The sequence below is a fragment of the Callorhinchus milii genome, unplaced genomic scaffold, assembly GCF_018977255.1.
Source record: "Callorhinchus milii isolate IMCB2004 unplaced genomic scaffold, IMCB_Cmil_1.0 Scaffold9, whole genome shotgun sequence".
Classification (NCBI taxonomy): domain Eukaryota; kingdom Metazoa; phylum Chordata; class Chondrichthyes; order Chimaeriformes; family Callorhinchidae; genus Callorhinchus; species Callorhinchus milii.
In genome coordinates, this window is record NW_024704750.1 from 23,859,272 (window position 1) to 23,883,713 (window position 24,442).

Here is a 24,442-nt window from a genome sequence, read left to right on the forward strand (position 1 = left end):
ACTGTGCCAGATCCAGACGCCATCTCCAGGAGAGGAGTAGGTTCTACAGCCACACAAATCGGCCCCCGTCTCCCCAGGAAATAACAGTAACAGTCCCGGCGTTTGACCCGTGAAGCGCCTCACCCCGTCTTCGAGACGTCTCAAAGCGCTTCACGGGACGTACCGCGAAAATGCGGTGACTGTGGGATTTGTGGGAGAAATGTGACACCCGATTGTCCCACACTGTGTAGTCCCATTCTGCTCCACCTTCCACCCCCCCCCCACCGCCCCCTCCACGCACCACACACACATTATTCTCACACTTATATTGTGGAGTGCCGTAGCTCAGTGGTTAGAGCCCTCGCAATTGGCTGCTGGGCTTCGCCCACAAAAATACCGGGTCACTCCACTCTACAGTATGTTCTGCAAAGGGCTTTGAGACGGCTCGAAGACGTGACAAGGCGCTGCATCAAATGCAAGGCTTATTATTATGATACTTTTTTTATATTATTATCATTTTCAGACAGTTTATCTAATTCTGCCTCAAAGTATAACCAAGGTCAGGCGTTTCCACAACACTTGTGTAAAATAGAAATCCCTCGCACGCTCTCCCTTTGCTTTTTCGGTGATAATAACCTTAAATCTATACCCTCCAGTCACTGACTCATCGACCAGTGGAAATAATTTCTCCCCATTTATGTTATCAATCTCCCTCTTGGCTTTAAACCCCTCTGTCAGGGCTGCTCTCAACCTTCCCCGTTCTCGGGAAAGCAAACCTTCAATCATTTCTCACACGTAAAACCTCTCAACCCTGGTATCGACCGCCTCAAGACCTTCTTTTTTGACCGTGCACACGGTCACCTCCTCACCTCCCTCCCCCCACCCCGTCCCTCCCTCTCTCTCTCCCACCCCTCCCTCCCCCCTCCTTCCGCTACTGTCAAGTGCTCTGATCGGCTCACAGCCACCAGATAAAGAACTGATCGCTCGCTCCACGGCTGTTTGTGGGGGGAACCTCGCTGTTGGCTGCCGCGTTTCGCCCACGAAAGGCACACTCACTCCACTTTGCAGTGTATCCCGCGAAGCACTTTGAGACGTCGAGAAGAGCTGATAAAGCGCTATATCAAATGCAAGGATTATTATTATTATTATTATCATTATAATTATTATTGAGCGCTTTGGGATGTCCTCCTGAAAACGTGAAAATAATAACGACAGCAAATCCTTCCATTCACGTCGTCGAGACTTCGCAGGATACACTGTGAAGTGTAGTGACCGTGCGCTTTGTGGGCGAAAAGCACGGATTATTATTGATTTGACGTCCTCCCTACAAGAGAGGGACCCAGAGTCAGACCCGCCATTTCAACCAATGATTTATATCGGCTTCGGCATTACCCATTTGCTCTTGTGTTCCATTTGGAAAAAAAAATAGGATTTGCGTTATCAATCATTGGGTTTAAGATTGATGATGCTGACATTTTTCCCTATTGTTGAGTTAAATTATTCAGCAGAGAGAGATAAACCAGGAACAGAGCTATAAAAGCTATCCCTGCAATATACACACCACTCCCCTCACACCCACTCCCCTGCTCAGCACCCCCACCACCACCACCCCCCCACCCCCCCCAAAAACACGCCCAAGTCACAGCCAAGGGCACGGGCAAATTGAGAGAAAGGTCACGGGGGGGAAAGAGGAAGAAGCACTTAGGAGGTGGGCTCTCGGAGAAGGAATATGTATATAGAGAGAGAGAGACAGGCAGTCGTGCACTCACGGGCACACGCACGGGGGGGAGAAAGGGAAGACATTGAGAGAGAGAGAGAGAGAGAGAGTGTGTGTGAGAGAGAGAGGACAAGGGAAGGGAGGAATGGGGAGGAAGAGAGAGAGAGAGAGCACAATAAAGAGATGGGAATAGAGAGGGTTGGGATGGAGGGATAGAGATGAACAGATGCAGAAAGTGCAGGATTTGGCACCACTTTTTCCCCATTTTTTTTGCCCAGCCGGGTGTCTGATACACATGGAAACCCGTCACCGTGACCGGCGGGTGTCTGATACACATGGAAACCCGTCACCGTGACCGGCCGGGTGTCTGATACACATGGAAACCCATCACCGTGACCGGCCGGGTGTCTGATACACATGGAAACCCGTCACCGTGACCGGCCGGGTGTCTGACACACACGAGGGTGGGAGGGGGGTGGGCGTAGGAGGGTAACAGAAGGCGCAGTCGAAGAGGAGGGGATTGAGATGGGCCTTGAAGGAGGCGAGGGAGGGGGGGTGAGGCGGAGGGACTGTGAGAGGGAGTTCCGAAGCGCAGGGACAATTAGCACAGGGGGAACGTTTGGCCCAAACTCGTACCTTCTCCAGCTCTAGTAGATGAAAGCGAAGCACCTGAATTGCCTGGATCATCTGCGGGACAAAGCAACATGCGTCAGCCTCCCACACAAAACACACAGTCACTACACTTTACAGTGAAGTCTGTGAAGCGCTTTGAAACGCCTCGATGACGTGATGAGGCTCCGTATCGAATGCGAGGATTATTATAATGAGGCGGATGGACAACAATTGTGGAGTCCCTGTAGCTCAGGGGTTAGACCCCTCGCCTCACAAGTGAGGGAACCCAGGTTCGATTCCCGGGTGGGTCAGGTCAGGGCGAAATCTTAGGTAAGTTTCCTTACTCCCCCCCCCACACACACACACAGATACACACACGCCCCTTACTCTCGGAGTAAGTAGGAACCCGGTTGTTAGTCGATTGGCGGATCGCTTTCTGGGAGAAATAATCCCTCCGAAAAATAAATAAAAACGATAAAAAAAAGTCATTCGATCCACGACTGTTTGTGGGACGCCGCTGTGCGCAATTGGCTTCACCTCCAAAACTCGGTCAATTCTTTACATCGTATCCTGTGAAGCGCTTTGAGACGTCTCAAAGACGTTTTGGGGCGCGATATCGAATGCAAGGATTATTATTATTATTAATAAAAGCGACGAACCAAATTATCCAGCTCCGGATTGGAGGAAAAGAGGGGTTTCTCTGTCCGGATCTGGAAGCAGTCAGAGAACACAGTACTTTATGTCCACAATGGAATGAGAAGAGTAAGTAAAAAGGAACATTTAAACTAACAATTTCTAATAAGTGTTCAATAAATTTTGTCCGTTACTTTGTGCTGAGCTGATAAATGTGCAAACATTTGCACTCTCTCTCGCTCACTCTCTCGCTCACCCATTCACACACAGTCACTCTCTTTTACAAACACACACACAACCTTGCATAGCATCACACTCACTCTCTCACTCAATCACTCTCTCTCTGTCATACGCACATCTTGACACGAAATCGCATGCCTTCTCTCGCACAGCCACAATCACTCTCACACACGCGCTTAGAATTAACTAAAGAAATAAATCAATAGATAAATACTTCATAAATAATTCTGTACGTTTCAGTTTTTTTTTAATCCCCCCTCCCCCACCGCCACCACCCCGAAAAAAAAATGGGACGGCAACGCCAGCTTTGTTTAAGCCCTCGCTGTTGTACGGTTTTGTACACTCTTTGATTCTACTGTGCGAGGTGAGAGGTGTGCGCGAGAGAGAGCAAGAGCGTGTGAGCGAGTGTGTGTGATTCTATGTGGGCGCGCGTGTGTGCGTGTGTGATTGTGTGAGACAGTGCGTCTGATTCTATGTAGGCGAGCGTGTGTGTGAGCGAGCGTGTGTGATTTTATGTGTGCGTGTGCGAGAGAGTGATTGTGTGACAGATTGCCTGAGATTCTATGCGGTGCGTTTACGCATTAACTTTGCGCCCCTTAATTAATGCCTCTCCCGCTAAATCTGCGGCCAATTTCTTCTCCCCTCGCCCACCTGCTTGGCGAACATGGCGATGTCCTCGTTGAAGGAATCGGAGGAGCAGACGTCTCCGCCAGCGACGCCGCAGTCTCTGGGGGTCGAGGTTGCCAGCTCACACTTCTCAAACACCAGGGCGAGCAGAGGGAAGAGAGGGTGTCTGTGTGGGGAGGAGGAGAACACACATGTTGTATAGTTGTATCTTCGGGGCGAGGGGGGGGAGAGAGGGAAGGAAATTTCTCTCTCTCTCTGTGTCCAAGCCGACAATCTCCCCCCCAAATAAAACTGGGCACTCGTTTCAACACTGTTTGTGGGACACTGCTGTCCGCAGTTGTGCTACTGCCTCGACCTACAAAACACAGTCACTCCATTCCACAGTAAGTCTTTGGGAAGCGCTTTGGGACATCATTGTCCACACAAGATCAGCGGATTATTAGTAAGACGCAGAACAGGATCGGGATAAAGAAAAGACTGGGGGAAGAGTTAAGGTAATGGACGGAGGAGAGATTGTAGGGCGGAGAGAGAGAGAGAGAGGGGGGAGATAGCGAGTGGGAGCGGGAGAGAGAGAGAGGGGGAAGAGAGAAAGGGAGCGAGAGAGAGAGAGAGGGGGGGAAGAGAGAAAGAGGTGGGGAAAAAGAGTCACAAAACAGTTGGAAACACAGTGTGAGAGCTCAGACCTGTGAAGGAATGAATACGCCAGGCAGTTTGCCTTTCACGAGAGCTGGTACTTGCTCTATCCCCCACTGCCTGCAACTCCGCAGCTCACATCAAACGTGACCCAGGGCAACTGCTACTGCCCCACACGTCTCGCCCACAAAATATACAGTCACTACACTTTACGGTATAGTCTGCGAAGCGCTTTGAGACGTCTCGAAGACGTGATAAGGCGCTGTATCAAACGCAAGGATTATTATTATTATTATTATATGAGTAAGTATATTAGTGGAGTCCTGTAGCTCAGTGGTTAGAGCACTCGCCTCGCAAGCGAGAGACCTGAGTTCAATTCCAGGCAGAACTTTGGGCAAGTTTCCTTACTCCACACAGAGCCTAATGCGCCCAGCGACGTCCCAACAAACAGCCGTGGATTGTGTGACCAAATTATTATTATTTTTTGGAAGCGATTATTATCCCCGGAAAAGCGATCAGTCAATCGACTAAACAACTGGGCTCCTGCTCACTGCTGGGTAAACAGAGGCGAGTGTGTGTGTGTGTGCGTGTGTGTGCGTGTGTGGAGTAAGGAAACTTGCTTGACAAGTTTTCACCCGGACTCGCTTGGGAATCGAACCCGGGTCCTCTCTAAGCACTGAGCTACAGGCCTGCAGAATACGCTGTGAAGTGTAGTGGCTGTATATTTTGTGGGCGAAACCCAGCAGCCGACTGCGCGACAGCAGTGTGCCCGCAAACAGCCGTGGATCAAAGTGACCCAAATAACTTTTTTGGGTGCGTCCCCGTCAGGGGATGGGATGTGTTGGCGAGAGCCGAGAAGGTTGGCCGGCGCCTTTGCTCACGTTTTAGAAGAAGAGAGTCGAGGCTTAACTAAGGCTTGATGTCCGCCAAGCAGAAGCGACTGGGTATCGGAGCACCTTACCCGTAGATCAAATCCTTCTCCCGCTTGAGAATGTTGTTAATGGAGCCTCCGATGGAGGGGGGGAGGCCAGGCCGCAGAGAGGCTGTGCTGGGGGGATAGTGCTGAATGTCGTGTCCGTGACTCAGGTGGTGGGAGAGAGCGCGAGGCCCGTGTGCGTTGCCATAACCGCCGAGGGTTACTGCATCCATCCCGTAGTGGGACAAGTCATTGTACTGGGGGTTGGGAGCGGGGGGAGAGAGAGAGAAAGAAAAATTAGTAATAATCATAATAATCCTTGCAATTGACACAATGCCTTATCACATCTTCGAGACTTCTTCAAAGTGCTTCACAGGATACACTGTAAAGTGTGCTGTGTACTGACGAGGCGTAGTGACTGTGTATTTTGTGGGCGAAACGCGGCAGCCAATTGCACACAGCAGTGTCCCACAAACTGTTGTGGATTGAGTGACCAAATTGTTTATTTTTTTAAATTCTTTTGAAGGGATTATTACAGACTGTATGTAAATGTGTAGTAACTCAGAGACTGCCCTCAATGACAATTCTTCAAAAGTTATACCGTGTAAACTGACTCTCAGGCTCTGGGGCAGAGGGAGAAAGTTTGGGGAGACACAGAGAGACAGTGTGTGGGGGGGAGAGACACAGAGTGTGTGCGACACAGAGAGAGAGAGAGTGTGGGGGGTGGGGGAGAGAGCATAACGTGAGAGGGGAGTGAGAGAGACAGAGTGTGGAAAGGAGAGAGAGGCAGAGTGCGTGGGGGAGAAAGAGAGAGAAACAGAGCGTAGAGGGGAGAGAGAGACACAGAGTTTTCGGGGGAGAGAGAGAGAGAGAGAGAGAGAGACAGATTGTGGGGGGAAGAGAGAGACAACAACAACAAAATTACATTTATAGAGCGCCTTACGCGTCGGGAGGACATCCCAAGAGACAGAGGGTGAAGCCACAGAGAGAGAGAGAGAGAGAGAGAGAGAAGGGAGATAGAGTCAGACTTTGGGAATTCAGAAGATATTAAAAATACGTTGAATTCAAATGCCTCAAACGCCCAAGTGTTCGACTCACAGTATTTCAAATCGGAGCGTTGTGCCAGTCACATTCACTGTCTTATTATTATTATTATATTATTATTATTATTAATAACAAAAACACAAACGCTCCCCCAGAAAAATATTGTACTTAGAAAGCTACGCAGTCTCCCAAGTTACCGGAAACTGTTTCTCTCACTGTCACAAAAATAAATCAATCTCTGCAATTCAATCAAACTCTAAAAACCCATACACATACAGACACACACACACACATACAAACACACATATATACACACACATACGCACACACACATATATACACATACACACATATATATACACACACACACACACATATACACACACACACACATATACACACACACATATATACACACACACACATATATACACCACACACATATATATACACACACACACATATATATACACACACACACATAATAATAAAATAATAATCCTTTTGATATAGCGCCTTATCACGTCTTCTGGACATCTCAAAGCACTTCACCGGATATACTGTAAAGTGAATTGACTGTATATTTTGTGGCCTAATTATTCAAACGTACACAAACACGCAGTCACAGACAAACATACACACACGACATTAATTCCCTTTTTAATGCAGATGAGCACAAACAAGTGTGGGAGAGCAGAACCCCATCATTTTAAAATCTCTGCAAAAACATTAACTTGTGTAACTTCTCAGCAAATCAAACCCCCCCCCCCCACCCCCCAAATTAAAACGCTGCGCTTCCAAACCAGGCGCGGAGATAAATAAAAAAAATTACGTTTGCCAATCGAATAAAAAAGATAATTAAACTGCAAATAACTAGGAGGCAGCGATAGAAAGTGAATTCCAAACACAACAGTTGTAAGTAATATTGTTCTGATTAACAATTAACGTGTGTGGACAGACAGTGCCTGCGGGAGATCTGAAATTAACCAGACTTTTTCTCAGTAAAGTCTGTGAAAAAAAGGGAAATTCTTGAAAAAAAAAGTATTTTTTGTGAATTTCTGTGAATTTTCACCCCCGCAAAAAAGTCATGGCTTGTGAGAAGGGCAACACACACATTTATTCAGTCACTCACTCACTCACTCCCACACTGTAATTAAAAAAAACACACACCTTCATTCATTCACTAACAGACTCACTAACTCACACACTGTGATTAACACAACGCACTCACTCTCACATTGATTAACACAACACACTCACTCTCACACTCACACTGTAATTAACACAACACACACTCACTCTCACACTGTGATTAACACAACACACACTCACTCTCACACTCACACTGTGATTAACACAACACACACTCACTCTCGCACTCACACTGTGATTAACACAACACACACTCACTCTCACACTCACACTGTGATTAACACAAACCACACACTCACTCTCACACTGTCATTAACACAAAACGCACACATTAATTCACTCACTAACACGCTCATTAACTCACAATCACATTCACTCACTAATTCGCCAGCACTGGGATTAACCCAAACCCACACACACACATTCATTCACTAACACACTGTAATTATCACACCCACAGCACTGCAAACAGCAATTGCCTCGAGCCGAGTAAAGCTTTGCTCTGAATAACTGAATGACATCAAACCACAGATATATAAACACAGAGTGAGAGAGAGAGACACACACACACAACGTACAAACATAGCGACTCAGCTCCAGCTCCCGGGCCAGTGGACTCTGCTGCCTTCCCAAGCCGGCGTTGGGAGCTCTGCAGGCGGTCAGGGCAGTCAGGGTAGGAGGCGAGAGAGAGAGAGAGAGAGAGAGACACGGAGACACACACAGACGGACGGACAGACACAGAGAGAGAGAAAAACATACCATTTGAGCCATTTAGCTTAACAGCCAGTTTAAAGGGATTCTGGTCGCTATTTGCTCCCCCTCTGTTGGCAGCCAACACGTTGTGTTGTGTAACTCTCAGTCTCTTGGATGTCGGGTAGACTTCATTCGCTGGAATTGTAGATTTGAGTCAATTTGGGGGGCTGTTTCGGGGAGGGAGGGAGGGAGGGAGGGGGAAGAGATTTTTTTTTGGGGTTCCCTCCCCACAAAAAAGATTTTTCGGTGGTGGTGGGGGGGGGGAGAGAGAGGGTGTTAGAATCCCAAACAGATCAGATGAGTGTGACTGCAGACGCACACTGAAGCCATCATTAAGTCAAGCCTTCCTGCCCATCACTTGTCAACCAGTTTCAAGATGATTGATGGATGGAGATGAATGAATGAAAGGAATGAATTGATCTTTCTTTTTTTTTAACTCAGGGAAGAAGAGAAGGAGAAAAAGGAGAGGGGGAGAGGGGGGGGGTTGGGGGAGAGGAGAGGGAAGGAAGAGGGGGAGAAATCAGAGCTCACAGAAGATCAACAGATATTTAAAAGGCTTTTTCACTCCCTAACACACACAAGCAAAGCAAATAAATAGAGTTGTTGTCTTTCTCTCTCTCTCTCTCTCCCTCTCTCTGTCTCCCCCACTCCGGTCCTGACAGTAGGAAGAAATCCCCAATCACACTGACGTCTCTGGCTCCATCGCCTGTCAGTGTCAAAGCGTTTTCACAATAGAGCTCCCCATCTCCCAGTGCAAGGTGTCTGTCTTTCTGTCTGTCTGTCTGTCTGGGTGGGTGGGTGGATGGAGAGCTGAGTGAGGGTTTAATCTCTTCTGATATATTGTCCGAGATCTCTCTCTCTCTCTCTCTCTCTGCCTCTGCCTTCTTCCCGGTTCTCTGAGGCTGCGTACGAGACGTCTCGAGTCCTACATAGCAATAAGCAGGCAAGACATGCGGAAGCGCAAGGCGATTGATAATTCGTATCTCCTCTCTCTCTCTCTCTCTCTCTCTCCCTCCCTCCTCCCTCCCTCCCTTCCCTCCCTCGCTCTCTCGCTCTCTACGGCCAGTCTCAAAGCAGGCAGTCAGTCAGTGCTACACAGGCTGTGAATGGCTGTTCATATCAGGCGTAACCACTCCGCAGGCATTTGCCAAACAGCAAGGCGCCGTTAACTGTTTGCACACCGAAAGCTTCTGTGGACACATGTGTGAGAATCCGCTCCACCCACCCACCCACCCACCCACCCACACACACACACGCGCACAGTCACTCCACGTTACGGTACATCCCAAGTCGTCTCGAAACGCAAGGTTCCTCGGACGTGGTCTCCGATTCGCCAGCTTTTACTTTCAAAGAAGAGAACTGTGGAAAAAACACCTTCCGAGTCAACTCGCTCGATCAGTCCAGTCCGCTCACTCTTTAACCTCCTCGAATACGCGCGCGAAAAATTTGCCCACAGGATGCACAGTCGACTTCACTTTACGGTATATTCCGTGAAGCGCTTTGAGACGCTACCTTGCAAGTCGTTGTTGTTGTTGTTGTTGTTGTTGCGGTCAGCTTCCGCTTCAAAAAGAATTCTCCGGCTCTTCAAGTCTCGCTTCGAGTCACCTCCTGAAATCTCTCATCCGCGGTAACGGCCCGGGAATCCCACCGAACACTCGTGGGTTGAGTGACGAAGTTATTATTTTTTCAATGATCCCTTCAAAAAATAATAATAATAATAATATCGGGTCTTCAAAACGTCTCAAAGCGCTTCACGGGACACTACGCTGTCGTGCGGTGACTGTGTGTTTTGCGGGAGAAAACACGGCAGCCGATTGCGCGCAGCAGCGTCCGTCCCCGCAAACAGTCGTGGATTGAAGTGACCGATTATTTTATTTATTTTATTTATTTATTTTTTTGAAGGGATTATTATTCCTGGAGAAGCGATCCGCCAATCGACTAGCAACCGAGTTCCTACTTTCTGCCGGTAAACCGAGGGCGTGTGTGTGGAGTAAGGAAACTTGCCCAACATTTCGCCCCATCCGGGAATCAAACCCAGGTCCTCTCGCTTGCGAGGCGAGCGCTCTAACCACTGAGCTACGGGACACCACAGGATAACAGTAATAAATATTGCCATTTAAACAAGATTTACCAATTGTCTTAAGCTCTTTTATATTGCTGCCTGCAGCGATGTGCTAAGCACACCAACACCATTATATCTAATGAGCCACAGTAATAGCAAATATGCTCAGCGCTTAACACAGCTGAAAATTCAGCAAACGTTCCCGTCTTTTTCGTCATAAGAATAATTACAATGATAGTGTAATGTAATAGTAATCCTTGCCTTGTCGGTCTTCGACAAGTCTCGGAGCGCTTCAACAGAATACACCGTAAAGCGAATTGACTGTGTATTTTGCGGGCGAATCGCATCAGCACAAAGGCGTCCCCACACAAACAGTCGTGGACTGAGCGACCGAATTATTATTATTTCTTTATTTTGAAGCGATTATTATCCCCGGAAAAGCCATCCGCCGATCGATTAAAAACCCGGCTCCGACTCACTGCGAGGCAAACAGAGGCGTGTGTCGGACACGCAATCACGGAGGAACAGAGGCAGGAATATTCAAGGTCATTCAGCCCATCATGTCTGTGCTGATTTTGCCTGTTTTGCTAAACGCCTTTCTCCCCCCTGGTACGTAAACTTTATTTGCCCGTTTTAATGACTGATAATTATTTCTTCTAGCTGGTTTGTGTTGCATTTCCTTTGCGGTTCAAACCCAGTGAAAATTTCCACCTAGGATTGTGCTGAAGTGCCCATTAATCATGTCAGAGCCTTGGCAGGAGTCTCGAAGCAAGAATTTACATTTTATAGTGTCCCAGCCAGCAATCCCACAGATAAAATTGATTGTTCACTTCATCACTGTTCGAGGGAAATTGCTGTGTGCAAATTGGATGCTGAGTTTGCCCACAAATAGGCATTTGTTCCCCTCCCCCCCACACTCAAATTTATAGGCTGCGCATTGAGCTACAAAACAGTCACTACACTTTACTTTCTATATGTGTAATAATAATAATCCTTGCATTTGATGTAGCACCTTATAAGTTTTTCCGGGGATAATAATCCCTTCAAAAAAAAATGTGGGCAATCAATGCACCACCGTTTGTGGGGCACTGCTTTGCACAATTCGGCCACAAAATATACAGTCACCAGACTTTACACTTACAGTGTATTCTGCGAAGCGCTTTGAGACGTCTCAAAGACCTGATAAGGCGCTGTATCGAATGCAAGGATTATTATTATTATTACCATCATCATCATCATCATCACGTCGTCGAGACATCTCAAAGCGATTCACAGAAGAGAATTAAACAGAATCATGTTAAATCCTCTGAAGTTGTTTGGGGTTTCAGCCTGAAGTGAAAGGCACTCCATCGAGATTTCGCCTTCCACCTTCCTGGCGGTCGCATGCACATATGTACTGTATCCCATCATGTTATTTCCTAAAAGAAGACTCTCTAATCTGCGTTTGAAAGAATCAACACTTCCAACTTCAACCGTGTCCCTAGAGAGCCTGTTCCGCAGGTTCACTATTCGCTCACTGTAATAGTGTTTGTGTAGATTCGTTCTGAATTTCACCCCTTCAATCGCAGGCCGTGTATCCTCCGGTTTTACTATCCGGGTCGACTTGAAACAGCCTGTCGTGATATACGTTGTTTTGCCCCTTTAGAATCTTAACGACAGCAATGCCGTGGCCTCTCAATCTTCTCTTTCCCAGCGTGAACATGCCCAGGTTCCTTAGACCCCTTGTGGAACTCCACTGGTAACATCTTCCCAGGCTGATGACATTCCCGTACCACCACCCACTGGGTTCTTCTGGTCAACCAACTGCATATTCATTGTAATATAACTTCACTGATTCCTGCTTCTTTTTTTTTGCTTTCAGTACCAGCCTCTCGAGAGGAACAGCGTCAAAGGCTTTACTGAAACCCAGTTATACAACGTCCACAGCCTTACCCTTGTCAAGCTCTCTGGTCACACCGTCAAAGAAAACCAGTAAATTACATTGGCAAGATCTTCCCTTCATGAATCCATATTGGCTATGATTTACGATTTTGCAGTGTAGAGGGAGCTTTACTGTGTCTCTAACCCTGACCTTCTAGTTTCCATTAATAAATGGTATATAAATTCCATTATACCTTCACACCTCAGAAACCCAGTGGCAGCTTCTGAACTCCCAGGTCAGTGTCAGCGCGGGTCAGAGACAGAGTGAAGCTCCCTCCACACTTTGGGTCCACACTCCCCAGGTCAGGGGACACAGTAGAGACACAGTAAAGCTCCCTCTGCACTGTGCGTCCGTCCACACTCCCCAGGTCAGCGTTAGAGACACAGTAAAGCTCCCTCTACACTGTGAGTGAGTTACCAATTTTATTTGGGGGCATTGTTGGCCTGGACACCGGGAGAGAGAGAGAGAGACAGAGAAACTCCCTTCTCTTTTCGAATAGCGCTGTGGGAGATCTTTAACGTCCACCTGAACAGGCAGATGGGGTAGTGTCTCAGATTACCTCCAAGTTCCAACGAGGGGGCTTGAACCCACAAGCTTTTGACTCAGAGGCGAGCGAGAGCGAGAGAGAGAGAGAGAGAGAGAGAGAGAGAGCGCTACCGACAGAGCTGGGCAGACATGGATTGGAATTAAAACATGCCCAAAGTGAAGAGCGAGTCACGTATCAAAAAAAAACCTATAAATTGAGTCCCTAAGAGGACGTCAGTCTGGAGGCAACAACAGAGATCACCTCTGCCTCGAGCTCAGCTTCAGCGCTCTCTCTCTCTCCAGAACCATCAATTCCCGCCCAAACAATCCATTAACAACCACCGCACATAAATTGACTTCTTGACCTCAGGATTATCTGATTAATCTTGTCTTACATTTGTCCGTGAGACTGGGAGTGGGCGAGGAACTAGAACGGTAGAAGCAGGAGGAGGCCATTCAGCCCCCTCGAGCCTGTTCCGCCATTTTAAAAGGTTGTGGCTGATCTGTACCTCAACTCCAGTTATCCGCCCCCAAAACCCTTAATACCCTGACCTAACAAATATCGATCTACCTCTGTCTGGAAGATGTGAAGTGATCCAGCCATAATCCCCACAGCCTTTTGGAGGAGCGAGTTCCAGATTTCCACCAGCTTTTGTGTGAGAAACCGCCTCCTGATTTCACTCCTAAATGGCCTGGCTCTAATTTTAAGACGATGCCCTGTTTATTCTGGATTTCCCCCACCCACCAGAGGAAATAGTTTGAGCATTATATGAGCCGAGAGGAAACTGGAGTTAATGATGGACTCGGCCCAGACAGTCTGCTGAGCTTTATATAATAATAATAATAATAATTCCTACATTTGATCCAATGCCTCATCACGTCTTCTCGACGTCTCAAAGAGCTTCACAGAATATACTGTAAAGTGAATCGACTGTGTATTTTGTGTGGCGGCCAACACGGCCGCGGCTTACGCACCCGAGCACGCTCACACGCCCGCGCGAACATGACCCACACACGCACAACAAGCGCACAAACACTCCCACTCACTCGCACACCCACACACACGTGCAGACATGCATGCACACACACACGCGCGCATACGCACACACACACACACACACACGCGCGCTACATAGCGATCTCTGGTCCTCTCTCCCCCCCACCCCTAAAAAACAGTGTTTAATTTGTTTGTCCAGATGGATCTGCTGTTGGAACATTATTGGGCAGCTGTAAGTGCCAGTCTGCTGGCCATGAATCAGGGCAGTCAGGCAATGCTGATCCCACAGCTCAGCAATCCCCCAACCATCCATCTTCACAATGAAGTTTAATTCCAGCAAATGAATCTCCTGTGGGTACACTCAGTAACTCAATGTTATCCTCGCTCATTCACTGGCAGGCCGGTCAATACAAAACCATTTCTCTTCCTGTCACCAATCCCATTCGGAGCGCTCAGCAAGGACCTGGGAAAGGTAACCACTCTCCTGATTAAAACCACTCTTTACTTTATTTTAAAAAAAAACAACAACTTGCACTTTACCAGCGCCGTTATACACTCGCGGGAGAATATCTCAAGGTGCTTTTTTTAGGGAAAGTGATGAAATCCGAGCAACAACAACAACACGTGGCATTTATGTGGAGCCTTTCACATTAGGAGGGTGTTCCCAAGTTTGCTGGACAGTCAGGGATTGAGCCCGAGCTGGTGGTTGGGATCAGGAGGGGGTGGAGGGCGGGGAGGGTGGGGGTAGGAGGGTGACCGAAGGCGGGGTTGGTTGAAGAGGAGGGTCTTGGGTCGGGCCTTGAAGGAGGCGAGGGAGGGAACGAGGCGGAGGGACTGTGGGATGGAGTTCCAAAGGGTGGGGGCAGAGAGGCTGAAGGCCCAACTGTCGATGGGGGGGCTGGCCGGGCAGGGGGGTGACGTGGACGGGTTGACATGGGGTTGGCAGGTCACAGTGGTAGGGAGGAGCCAAAGCCGCGGAGAGCCTTGAAGGTGGTGACGAGGATTTTGAGCTGTATCCTCAGGGGGGTGGGGAGCCCGTGGGGTCAGGCGAGGGTGGGGTTGATGGTGCGGGAGAGGACATGAGCTGCAGAGTTCTGAAAGATCTGTAGCTTGTGGAGGGAAGAGTTGGGTGGGCCGACAAACAGGTGGGGGGAGATGGACAATCACAGAGGTGTTTTTTTTTAGGAGAGCTCTAGATGCAGAGTGGGAGGGAGTAAGGCGGAGGAACTTAACAGAGAGTGGGAGCAGTGGGGTTGAAACCTGCCCCGATTGAGGGAGAGAATTCCAAGTTTTCGAGGCGTGGTGGTTGAAAGCACCGGTAATAATAATGTGTTCTATAATGGAGTCCTGTAGCTCAGTGGTTAGAGCACTCGCCTCGCGAGCGAGAGGACCTGGGTTCGATTCCCGGCTAGGGGGAGACGTTGGGCAAATTTTCTTACTCCACACGCTTCTGTTTTCCCAGCAGTGAGCAGGAACTCGCCTGTTAGTCAATTGGCAGGTCACTTATCTGGAGGTAATAATCCCTTCAAAACAATAAAGAAAATACTAATAATTTGGTCACTCAGTCCACGACTGTTTTGTGTGGGACGCTGCTGTGCGCAATTGGCTGTCGTGTTTCGCCCACAAAGACATACAATCAATTCACTTTACAATGTATTCTGAGAAGCGCTTTGAGACGTCTCGAAGATGTGACAAGGCCCTATATCAAACACAAGGATTATTATAATGCGTGCACATTACAGAACACATTATTACAATATCGCCATTACAGCATAGATTATTACACCCCACGCGCCCCCATACATCACACAGTATTATACCTGCTCCCTTCTACAGCATGTTTTATTGCTCCACACCCCATTAAAGCACACATTATAATTACACACCCCATTACAATCCCCATTATTATTATTACACGTTCCCATTACAGCACACCCACCCCCACCAGTTCTTACTGCACTCTTTTCGGTCACCATATTGTCTCTCTGGATCCTTGTCCTAAAGTTCCACTAACTCTATAATAATATTAATTTGATATTTGATATAAGCGCCTTATCACGTCATCGAGACGTTTCAAAGCGCTTCACAGAACGTAGTGTGAAGTGAATCGACTGTGTATTTTGTGGGTGAAACGCGGCAGCCAATTGTGCGAAAACAGTCACGGATTGAGTGACCAAATTATTATTGTTGTTGTTTTGAAGGGATTATTACCGTCGGAATACGAACTGACCAGGCAGGTGCTTGTGGAGTAAGGAAACTTGCCCTGGCCCGCCCGGGAATTGAACCCGCGTTCTCTCGCTTGCGAGGCGAGCCCTGTCACCGTTACGCTTAAGGGGCTCCACATTGGGCTCCATAACCCTCCGGTCTCTAATAGTTTAGCTTCCAATCACTGCGTGGTTCCATTCCTTCCTGCTCAGCAAAGCCAAGTAGCGAGAGCCCTGACCAGGGTACAGGAACCTGCAATTAATGCACAGCTTCTGATCCATTACTGCTCTTACATAACGTCGAGGGCCAATAATTTATACAAAAAAGAATTAAGTGCGAAATGTACCCTGACTCTACAAACCCCTCAGGCCACCTCTCATTCGGAGGGATTAAGCAATTAACTACTGTATTCCTGTGAATTATAACAGCACCATAAAATTCACTGCATTTGACAATAAGTGTCTCACTTAATAAACGGGCCAGAGGTCTGGAATGAGATTCTTTTGCTTTAATCCATCAACGCTAAAAATGGATTCAAAAATCGGAGTTACCGTCAAATCAATTAACCCATTCACCGCGCTTGTGGGGCCCGTTTGTCTGTACCAGGGACTGACCGACCGACGCAGCGAATCCTCCTCATTTATCTTCCTCAATTAAATCAAACCGAAAAGATGCTTCGCTCTGGTTTGCACGTCGTGCCTCAAATTGGAAATATTTAATAAAAAAAAGCTTGCGTCGGCTTAATTGCATTGATAATTACGCTTTGAGACGTCTCGAAAAAAGGCGTGATAAGGCGCTATATCAAATGCAAGGATTATTATTATTATTAATTATATCAAAGCTTACCCACCTCCCCACCCTCCCCCCTCGCCATTATCTGCTTAATATTTTATCCTGACAGTGCGTGATCTCATTAAAAACCTCACCACGGTAAACTGCCATTACACTGACAACCTATAGCAGCTTTCACATCGATTCAGAGATATACGCATTGTTGCGCAGAGATAGGAGAGAGCAAAGAAAGAATCATGTTCAACTCCGCCCCCACCACCCCCNACCACCACCCCCAACGCAACTCTTCCTCAGAATAATAACAATAATCCTCACATTTTATACGGGGCCTTACCACGTCGTTGAGACGTCTCAAAGCGCTTCACAGGATACACTGTAAAGTGAATTGACCGCGTGTTTTGTGACGACATCCGAAGGCACTGTTAAACGGCGCTATATCGAATGCATTATTATCGCAAGGATTATGACGGCAATGATGATGATGATGAAGATGGCTGATGTAGATGGCCCAATGGCTCTACTTGGCAACAGCCTTGACTAAGTGCAGGAGAGTACGAGGTTGTAACTGATTTTGAGTCTCAGACAATATTGTGACCAGCCCCCCCACCCCGTCCTACAACCCTCCCCCACCCCACCCCAACCACCCGCAACCTTTTGTTCTGCTGTTGTTTAGTATCCAGGCGAATTGCTCGATTGAATTGAGTTCCTCCACTGATCCCCATTCTAATTATAGCGGCACAATCGACGGCTGATGAAATGTGGGAGCGAGTCTGCCAAGAAGCATTCTGCTTGATCATATTGCAGCTCGGAGGAGCTCGCCACCAAACAGAGTCAGAGGCTAATGCACCATTTGGCCTAAATACGAAGCCCTCAACACAAGCATCTTGATAAGGCGCTATTGTCGAATGCAATAATTATTATTATTGTTATCTTTGCATTGCCTTGGTAGGATATCTCCAACACCTGTTGTCTCTTGTGGAATCTGATTAGACTATGTGTTGAATATTCTGCTTCTGTAGGCAGTACTTGGTACCCCAATATATAATATATAATAGTAATCCTGCGCCTAAAAAAAAATAAAATAATAAACTGGTCACTTCAATCTACGGCTGTTTGAGGGACGCTGCTGTGCGCGATTGGCTGCCGCATTTCGCCCACAAAATACACCACTCACTCACTTTGCTTTGTTCTGTGAATCGCTTCGAGTCATCTCAACGACGTGCTAAGGCGCTGTATCAATAATATCAAATGCAAGGATTATTATTATTATAATGTGTGTGCAATACAATATCTCCTTCTATCAAATGGAAGTATTATTATATTATTATTATTATCCGGGTCCTACCTGTGGGTGGGTTGGGAGAGACAAGACTGGGGAAAAGGCCTGACTGAGGTGGAGTGCTGTGTGGATAGAGCCACTCAGTGGAACTTCATTAAGACTCTCCGTGTTAATGAGGATTAAAGCAGCCGTGACAGAATCCGACCAGGATCTGGGCTGACATTATTCCTCTCTTTCCTCCGCAACATTTTCCTCCTGTTGTTGGACGGAAATCGAGCGGAACGCAGACATTAGACATGGAAATCCGATTCAAATTAGGCTGATGGTTGTACATCAGGAGATTAACAAGCCATTAAAAGCGCTCGGAGATGAGATGCTGATTTTTCACATAACTGCAAATTTAGTAGGCAGTGGCCATACCAGTTTGACGTCCGTTCCTTTCTTCAGAGCGGGGATAAATTGCTCAGGATAAGACTGCTATTCACGCGGATATCTCGATCTTATTGTGGATCATTCTTAAACCCTGTCTTAATGTGTGGAGTTCTGTGGCTCAGAGGTTAGAGCACTCGCTTCGCAAGGTTTGATTCCCCGGCAGGGCGAAACGTTGGTCAAGTTTCCTTACTCCGCACACGCACACACACACAGACACATGCCTCTGTTTACCTAGCAGTAAGTAGGAACCTTCTCGTTAAGTCGATTGCTTTTCCGGGGGTAATAATTTGTCAAAACAAAAAATTGGTTACTCCATCCACGACTGTTTGTGCGACACTTCTGTGCGCAATTGGCTGCTGCGTTGCGCCCACAAAATATACAGTTAATTCACTTTACAGCACACCGTGTGAAGCGCTTCGAGACGGCTCGAAGACGTGATAAGGCGCTGTAACTTCATAAGTTCATCAAAGCAGTATAACACTGACGTTAGTGTAACATAATGGGTTTGATGGCCTCCCGCTTGCGGTAGATTTCTATAGTTCTTCTCTCTCGGCCATCAAAGCCAACTGGCTCTCTCTCTCTTCTCTCTCTCTCTCTCTCTCTCTGTGTGCGCCCTTTACAGTACATACAATGCCATTTAGCTGACATTTCTATACTCTAGACCTTTACTAAGTACCGCCTGTGGCTGAGATGTATGGACACCATTCCCCCTCCCTCCCAGCCCAAGGCCAAGGCTGGCGGGGGAGGTAGAGCAGGCCTGTAGAGCTTGTTAAGCGGACAGGTCGATATGGCGTTAGCAGGTCACAGAGCTAGGAAGGAGCAAGGCCACGGAGCGCTTTGGAGGGCGAGGATGAGGATTTTTAACTCTATCCTCTGGTGGGGTGGGCCGGGCCGGGCAGGTGGGTGAGGTGGAGCAGACCGGAGCCTGCTGACTGGCACCGTTGAGAAATCTTGAGGATTATCAGCTTCTACCTTCTCTCCTCAGAAACCCCATTGATTTTCTCAAACATCCTAGGGTCACGCTGGGTCGGCTCTGCTCTGCAGAACGACCCTGCCCCTGGCTAAAAAAAAGAAAGAGCTCACAATCCCATCCTGAATTCCCCTTCAAGGCATCCTCTTGCTCTTTTTATCGACGTGAATTAGCTTACATTATTGCAAAATAATGGAGTCCCGTAGTGTATTGGTTAGAGCACTCGCCTCGCAAGCGAGATGACCCAGGTTTGGTTCCCGGCCAGGTGGGGCGAAACCTTAGGCAGGTTTCCTTACTCCTTTCCTTACTCCACGTACACTCCTGTTTACCCAGCAGTAACTAGGACCGGTTTATTATTTGATTTGATTCGAAGGAATTCCTTAACGGTTATTATGCTTTGCTGAACGCACCAGACGCAGTGGATGACAACCCGGTGCTGGGAGAGGGTTAAACGGACGCAGAGCCCAGCAGGCTGACCAGGGAGAGAATCAGTCGTGTGTGAACTTTGCTCCTTGACAGCCAATATACACACACCACCATCAAAAAAAAACACCTTTAGTACTTTTTATCTGTTCTGCTTCTTGGTTCAATAATAGCCCGAGGCTATTCTATTTAGTTTAGATTAAGACTTGCCTCCCTGAGTAACAGGGAGAGGCTGAGAATCGCCACCTCTGCTCTTATTTGGGAGCGGGTGAGGGCGTTATTGGTCGGAGAGTAGCGGTTCGCAAGGGCGGGGGAGAGGGACAGGGAAAAGCTGCAGTTAACGCAGGGAAACCACAGCCGATAGCAACCGCAGAAATTCCCAACAGAAATCTAAATGCCTTCCAACTGTTTGGCAGCAATTCCGAAACCAAGTGTTATTGTATCACCGCCTTTAACTCTCTCGTTACTTCATATCCTTCCCATCTGATGACAATAACAACAACAACAGCAATCCTAATCGTTGCATTTGATACGGCGCCTTAACATGTCGTCGAGACGTCTCAAAGCGCTTTGCGGGATATGTTGGAAAGTGTAGTGACTGTGTAATTTGTGGGGAGCGAAACACGGAAGACAATAGCGCACAGCAGTGCCCCACAAACAGTCGTGGGTTGAGTGACCAAATTATTACGATTTAAAAGAATTTTTTTTAAGGAATCATTACCCTCGGAAAAACGATCCGCCAATTGACAACCGCGTTCCTACTGACTGCTGGTAAACAGAGGTGTGTGTGTGTGGAGTAAGGAAACTTGCCCGACGTATCTTCTGTGAAGCGCTCGGAGACGACTCGAAGACGTGATAAGGGGCTGTATCAAATACAAGGATTTTTTTATTAAGATGGGGCAGAACTGTGGCAAACTCTTCAATTAAAAAGAAACTGGGCTTTCAAGTGAAAGCGGAATTTCCCAAGACCTTACGCTCACTCAAAGACATTCGCTGAGTTTAATTCAGCAACGAGATGGCGAATTGAATAAAGCAGCATTAATTCGATAGACATATTCACAGCACGGGTTAGTTTCCACCAGACACTGCAGACTGCTTTTGCTTGCCACCTTGTGGCTTGATTGAGATCAACACAGAATGAGAGAGCGAGAGAGAGAGCAAATAATCTTAATAATAATAATCCTTGCATATGATACGGCGCTTTTCACGTCTTCGAGACGTCTCAAAGCGCTTCACAGAATACACTGTAAAGTGAATTGTCTGCATTTTTGTGGGCGAAACGCGGCAATCAATTGCGCACAGCAGCGTCCCCACAAACAGTCGTGGATTGAAGTGAGGGGGGCAAAGCAGAGGATAGGGATTGTGGGGGAGAGTTCCAGAGTTTCGGGGGCAGAAGAGGATGAAGGCACGGCCACCGACGGTGGAACGGAGGGCACGAGGAGGCCAAAGCCAGCCGAGCGGAGGCAGCGGGCGGGGTAGGCAGGACAAAGAGGTAGGGAGGTGCGGGGGCATGGAGGCATTTGAAAACGAGGGAGAGGATCTTGAAATCGATCCCTTCGGTGGTGGGGGTACGGGGTTTAGTGTGTGTGCCTGGGAGCCGGTGGAGCCTGGCTAGGAATGGGCCAGGGTTGACCTGAAAAGGCAAATAGGGTCTGGGTTTAATGTTCCATCTGAAGGATGGCATTACACAGCACATCCCCCTCTGCCCTGTGCTGAAGTGTTAGCCCCAGATCATGAACTCCCTGATGTGGATTCCTCTTACCTCTCTTATCGACCCCCATTGGAGACTCGGCCTTTGAATGAAACGAACCTCATTCAGCATCTGAAAAGGAAAGGCGAGTTCATGTGAACCTTTCGTCTTCAAATCCCCTCGTGCCCTGGCACCTCCCTACCTATCCTCTTCCTCTAGCCCTCTTCTGCCTTGCCCCCTCCTTCACCATCTTCAAGTCGCGCCGGAAGACCCTCCTCTTCGACCTGTGCCTACGGTCACCCCCCCACCCCACCCCCACCGGCTTAGCATCGTGCTCCGCCACTGTCAAGCGCTCTGGGACGCTATCCTGCGTGATTGGATTGAGGGGCGCTATATAAATGCAAGTTGTTGTTGTTGTTGTTGGCCAAGTCTCCTTACTCCCCACTCCTGTTTACCAGCAGTCAGTAGGAACCCAGTTGTTAGTCGATTGGCGGATCACTTTTCCGGGGGTAATAATCCCTCCAACAAATAAAATTGGTGAATCTATCCACGACTGTTTGTGGGGGACGCTGCCGGGTTTCGCCCACAAAACATACAGTCACTCTATTTTACAACATATTCTGTGAAGCGCTTTGAGACGTCTCAATGGTGCGGTAAAGCACTGTATCAAATGCAATGGTTTTTATTATTATTATTGTTATTATTATTAAGTTAACGTGAACCTTTTGCCAGAATTTTTTATTTCACGTTCCCTGCAGTTTTTCCCTGAAAATGCCAATGACAAGTTTCCACCACTGGGTGTCAGAATGTCCCAACTCACCCACAATTTCCGGAATATTAGCCTTCCCTTCCCTCTCGGCACATCGCTGCTCTCGCTGACTTGAGAGGCAAGTTCTCTCTCTGTACAGCGAGGTTTGTTTATCCAGTGTCAAGCTGTTGGAGCCTGGATTTGTTCCATGTTGACAGACCATGGCGACAGTTGCAAGGCAGCACTACGTGAGGACCTCAAGCCGGTGGCGAGGAGCCAATATGACGCGGCACAACTAGACTTCCAAACGGCCTTCACAAAGCTCCATACGCTAAACTCCTTCACAAACCGAGGTCTCTCGCTACCAAAGCACAAGACTTGGAAATCGATACAGAATTTTTTTTGTTTTAATCAGCCGGGTGTCTGGCGCAGGCGGATGGATACCCATCACCCGTCACCGTTGCTTAAGAGTCTCCAAACCAAACTGAGTTTTCCACGCATCCCACGTACACCTGGAAATTCCAGAGATAGATTTTTGGATGGAATGTGCACTCTCTCTCTCTCTCTCTCTCTCCCTTTCTCACTGGAGGAATGCATCCCGCGTACCTAATTCCGGAGAGTATTAGGTACAGTTGGCAAGAACTCAAGAGAGTGTGTTGGGGTAATTGCTGGATTCTAACCAGATAAAACTAGCTCTAACACACCAGGACCAACCTGCCCGCTGGGACTTTGGCTTGTAGGGTTAGCAGGTTTATCTGGAGGATAAGCTTGGCGCACTCCCTTCTTGCGTCAAATATTCCCTCGAGTTTAGGAGGTTGAGGGATGATTTAACTGAGGTTTCAATAGGGTAGACACAGAGCAATTGGATGGGGGAATCCAGGGGGCATCAAGGAGCATAGCCGGAGCCGGAGCCTTCTGAGGAGAGGGAGTGGACAGGTCAATATGGCGTTAGCAGGTCATGGAGGAAGGCCGTGGAGGGTTTTGAAGGCGAGGTCGAGGATTTTGAACTCTATCCTCGGGGTGGGGGGGGGGGGGGGGTGGTAGTCAAAGAGTTAAATGTTGCTGAATGATTGAATCACAGAGCAGCCGGTACGGCAGTCGCCAGATTCACAGAGGAAAAGGAAATGAGAGATCAGGAAATGGGAAGAATGGATTCTAATTTTATTGGATAGGAAACGTGCGTTACCAAAGAGGAATGAGTAAAATCCTTATAACGATTACAATAACCTTACGAGGTGCTACGTAGATGGTGTGTGACCGTCTGGGAATGCTATACTATCAACAGGGAAATTCAGATTGCACAACAAACCGCAAGAACACACCTATTGTCCTAAGTAAAGTCTACAACTTCCCTAAAGCATGACTCAACAACCTCTCAAGCAGTTTCTGCGTTGTTGCCTTTATACTCAAGCCGTGTAGTGTAGTGCTCAGGCACAAAGACAATGTCAGACCACACCGAGGTCCTGCATGAGTTCTGGTTACCACAAAATAAACGGCTTGAGGCAGCGAAGCGGAGAGCATCAATAAGGGTTCCCTAGGAATAATAATAATAATCCTTGTGTTTCATCCAGCGCCTTATCACGTCTTCGAGACGTCTCAAAGCGCTTCACAGGATACACTGTAAAGTCAATTGCCTGGATATATTCACGGAATATGCTGTATCTTAAGCGCTCCGGGACTCTAGCCCGTGTGAAGGGCGCTGTGTAAATGCAAGTTGTTGTTGTTGTGCTTTGTGGGCGAAACATGCCAGCCGGTTGCAGGGTCCCACAAACAGTCGTGGATTAAGTAAGTGACCAAATTATAATTTTTAAACAATTGATGGAATTATTACCCCCCGGAAAAGCGATCCGCCAATCGACTAACAACCGGTTCCTACTTACTGCTCAGTAACTAGAGGCGTGTGTGTGTGTGGAGTAAGGAAACTTGCCTAAGGTTTCACCCCTGATTAATGTTTTTCTCTGCCCGCCCGGGAATCGAACCGAGGTCCTCTCGCTTGTGAGGCCAGAGCTCTAACCAATAAAATACAGGACTCCATGTAGATTAGGTACAGAGCGTGTGGAGTGAGGAAAGTTTCACCCTGTATGGGAATCGA

General features: G+C 47.8%; 1 protein-coding gene across 4 annotated transcripts in view; it reads right to left on the minus strand.

Moving 5' to 3' along the window:
* The window catches only part of LOC103190274 (homeobox protein Meis1-like), a 63,665-nt gene that overhangs the window by 17,514 nt on the left and 21,709 nt on the right, over positions 1–24,442 (minus strand). For 2 of the 4 annotated variants that reach the window (XM_042338008.1, XM_042338007.1), the window contains exons 1-5: positions 8,313–8,486; positions 5,403–5,614; positions 3,833–3,974; positions 2,968–3,018; positions 2,333–2,383 (exon numbers count right to left, since the gene is read on the minus strand). In XM_042338008.1, the coding sequence (XP_042193942.1) occupies positions 2,333–2,383; positions 2,968–3,018; positions 3,833–3,974; positions 5,403–5,614; positions 8,313–8,324 (468 nt within the window). In that variant the 5' untranslated portion in view covers positions 8,325–8,486. Of the gene's footprint in view, positions 1–2,332; positions 2,384–2,967; positions 3,019–3,832; positions 3,975–5,402; positions 5,615–8,312; positions 8,487–9,818; positions 10,003–21,674; positions 21,735–22,422; positions 22,529–24,442 lie in introns of those variants that run through there. The other 2 variants (XM_042338009.1, XM_042338010.1) reach the window with 2 other exon arrangements.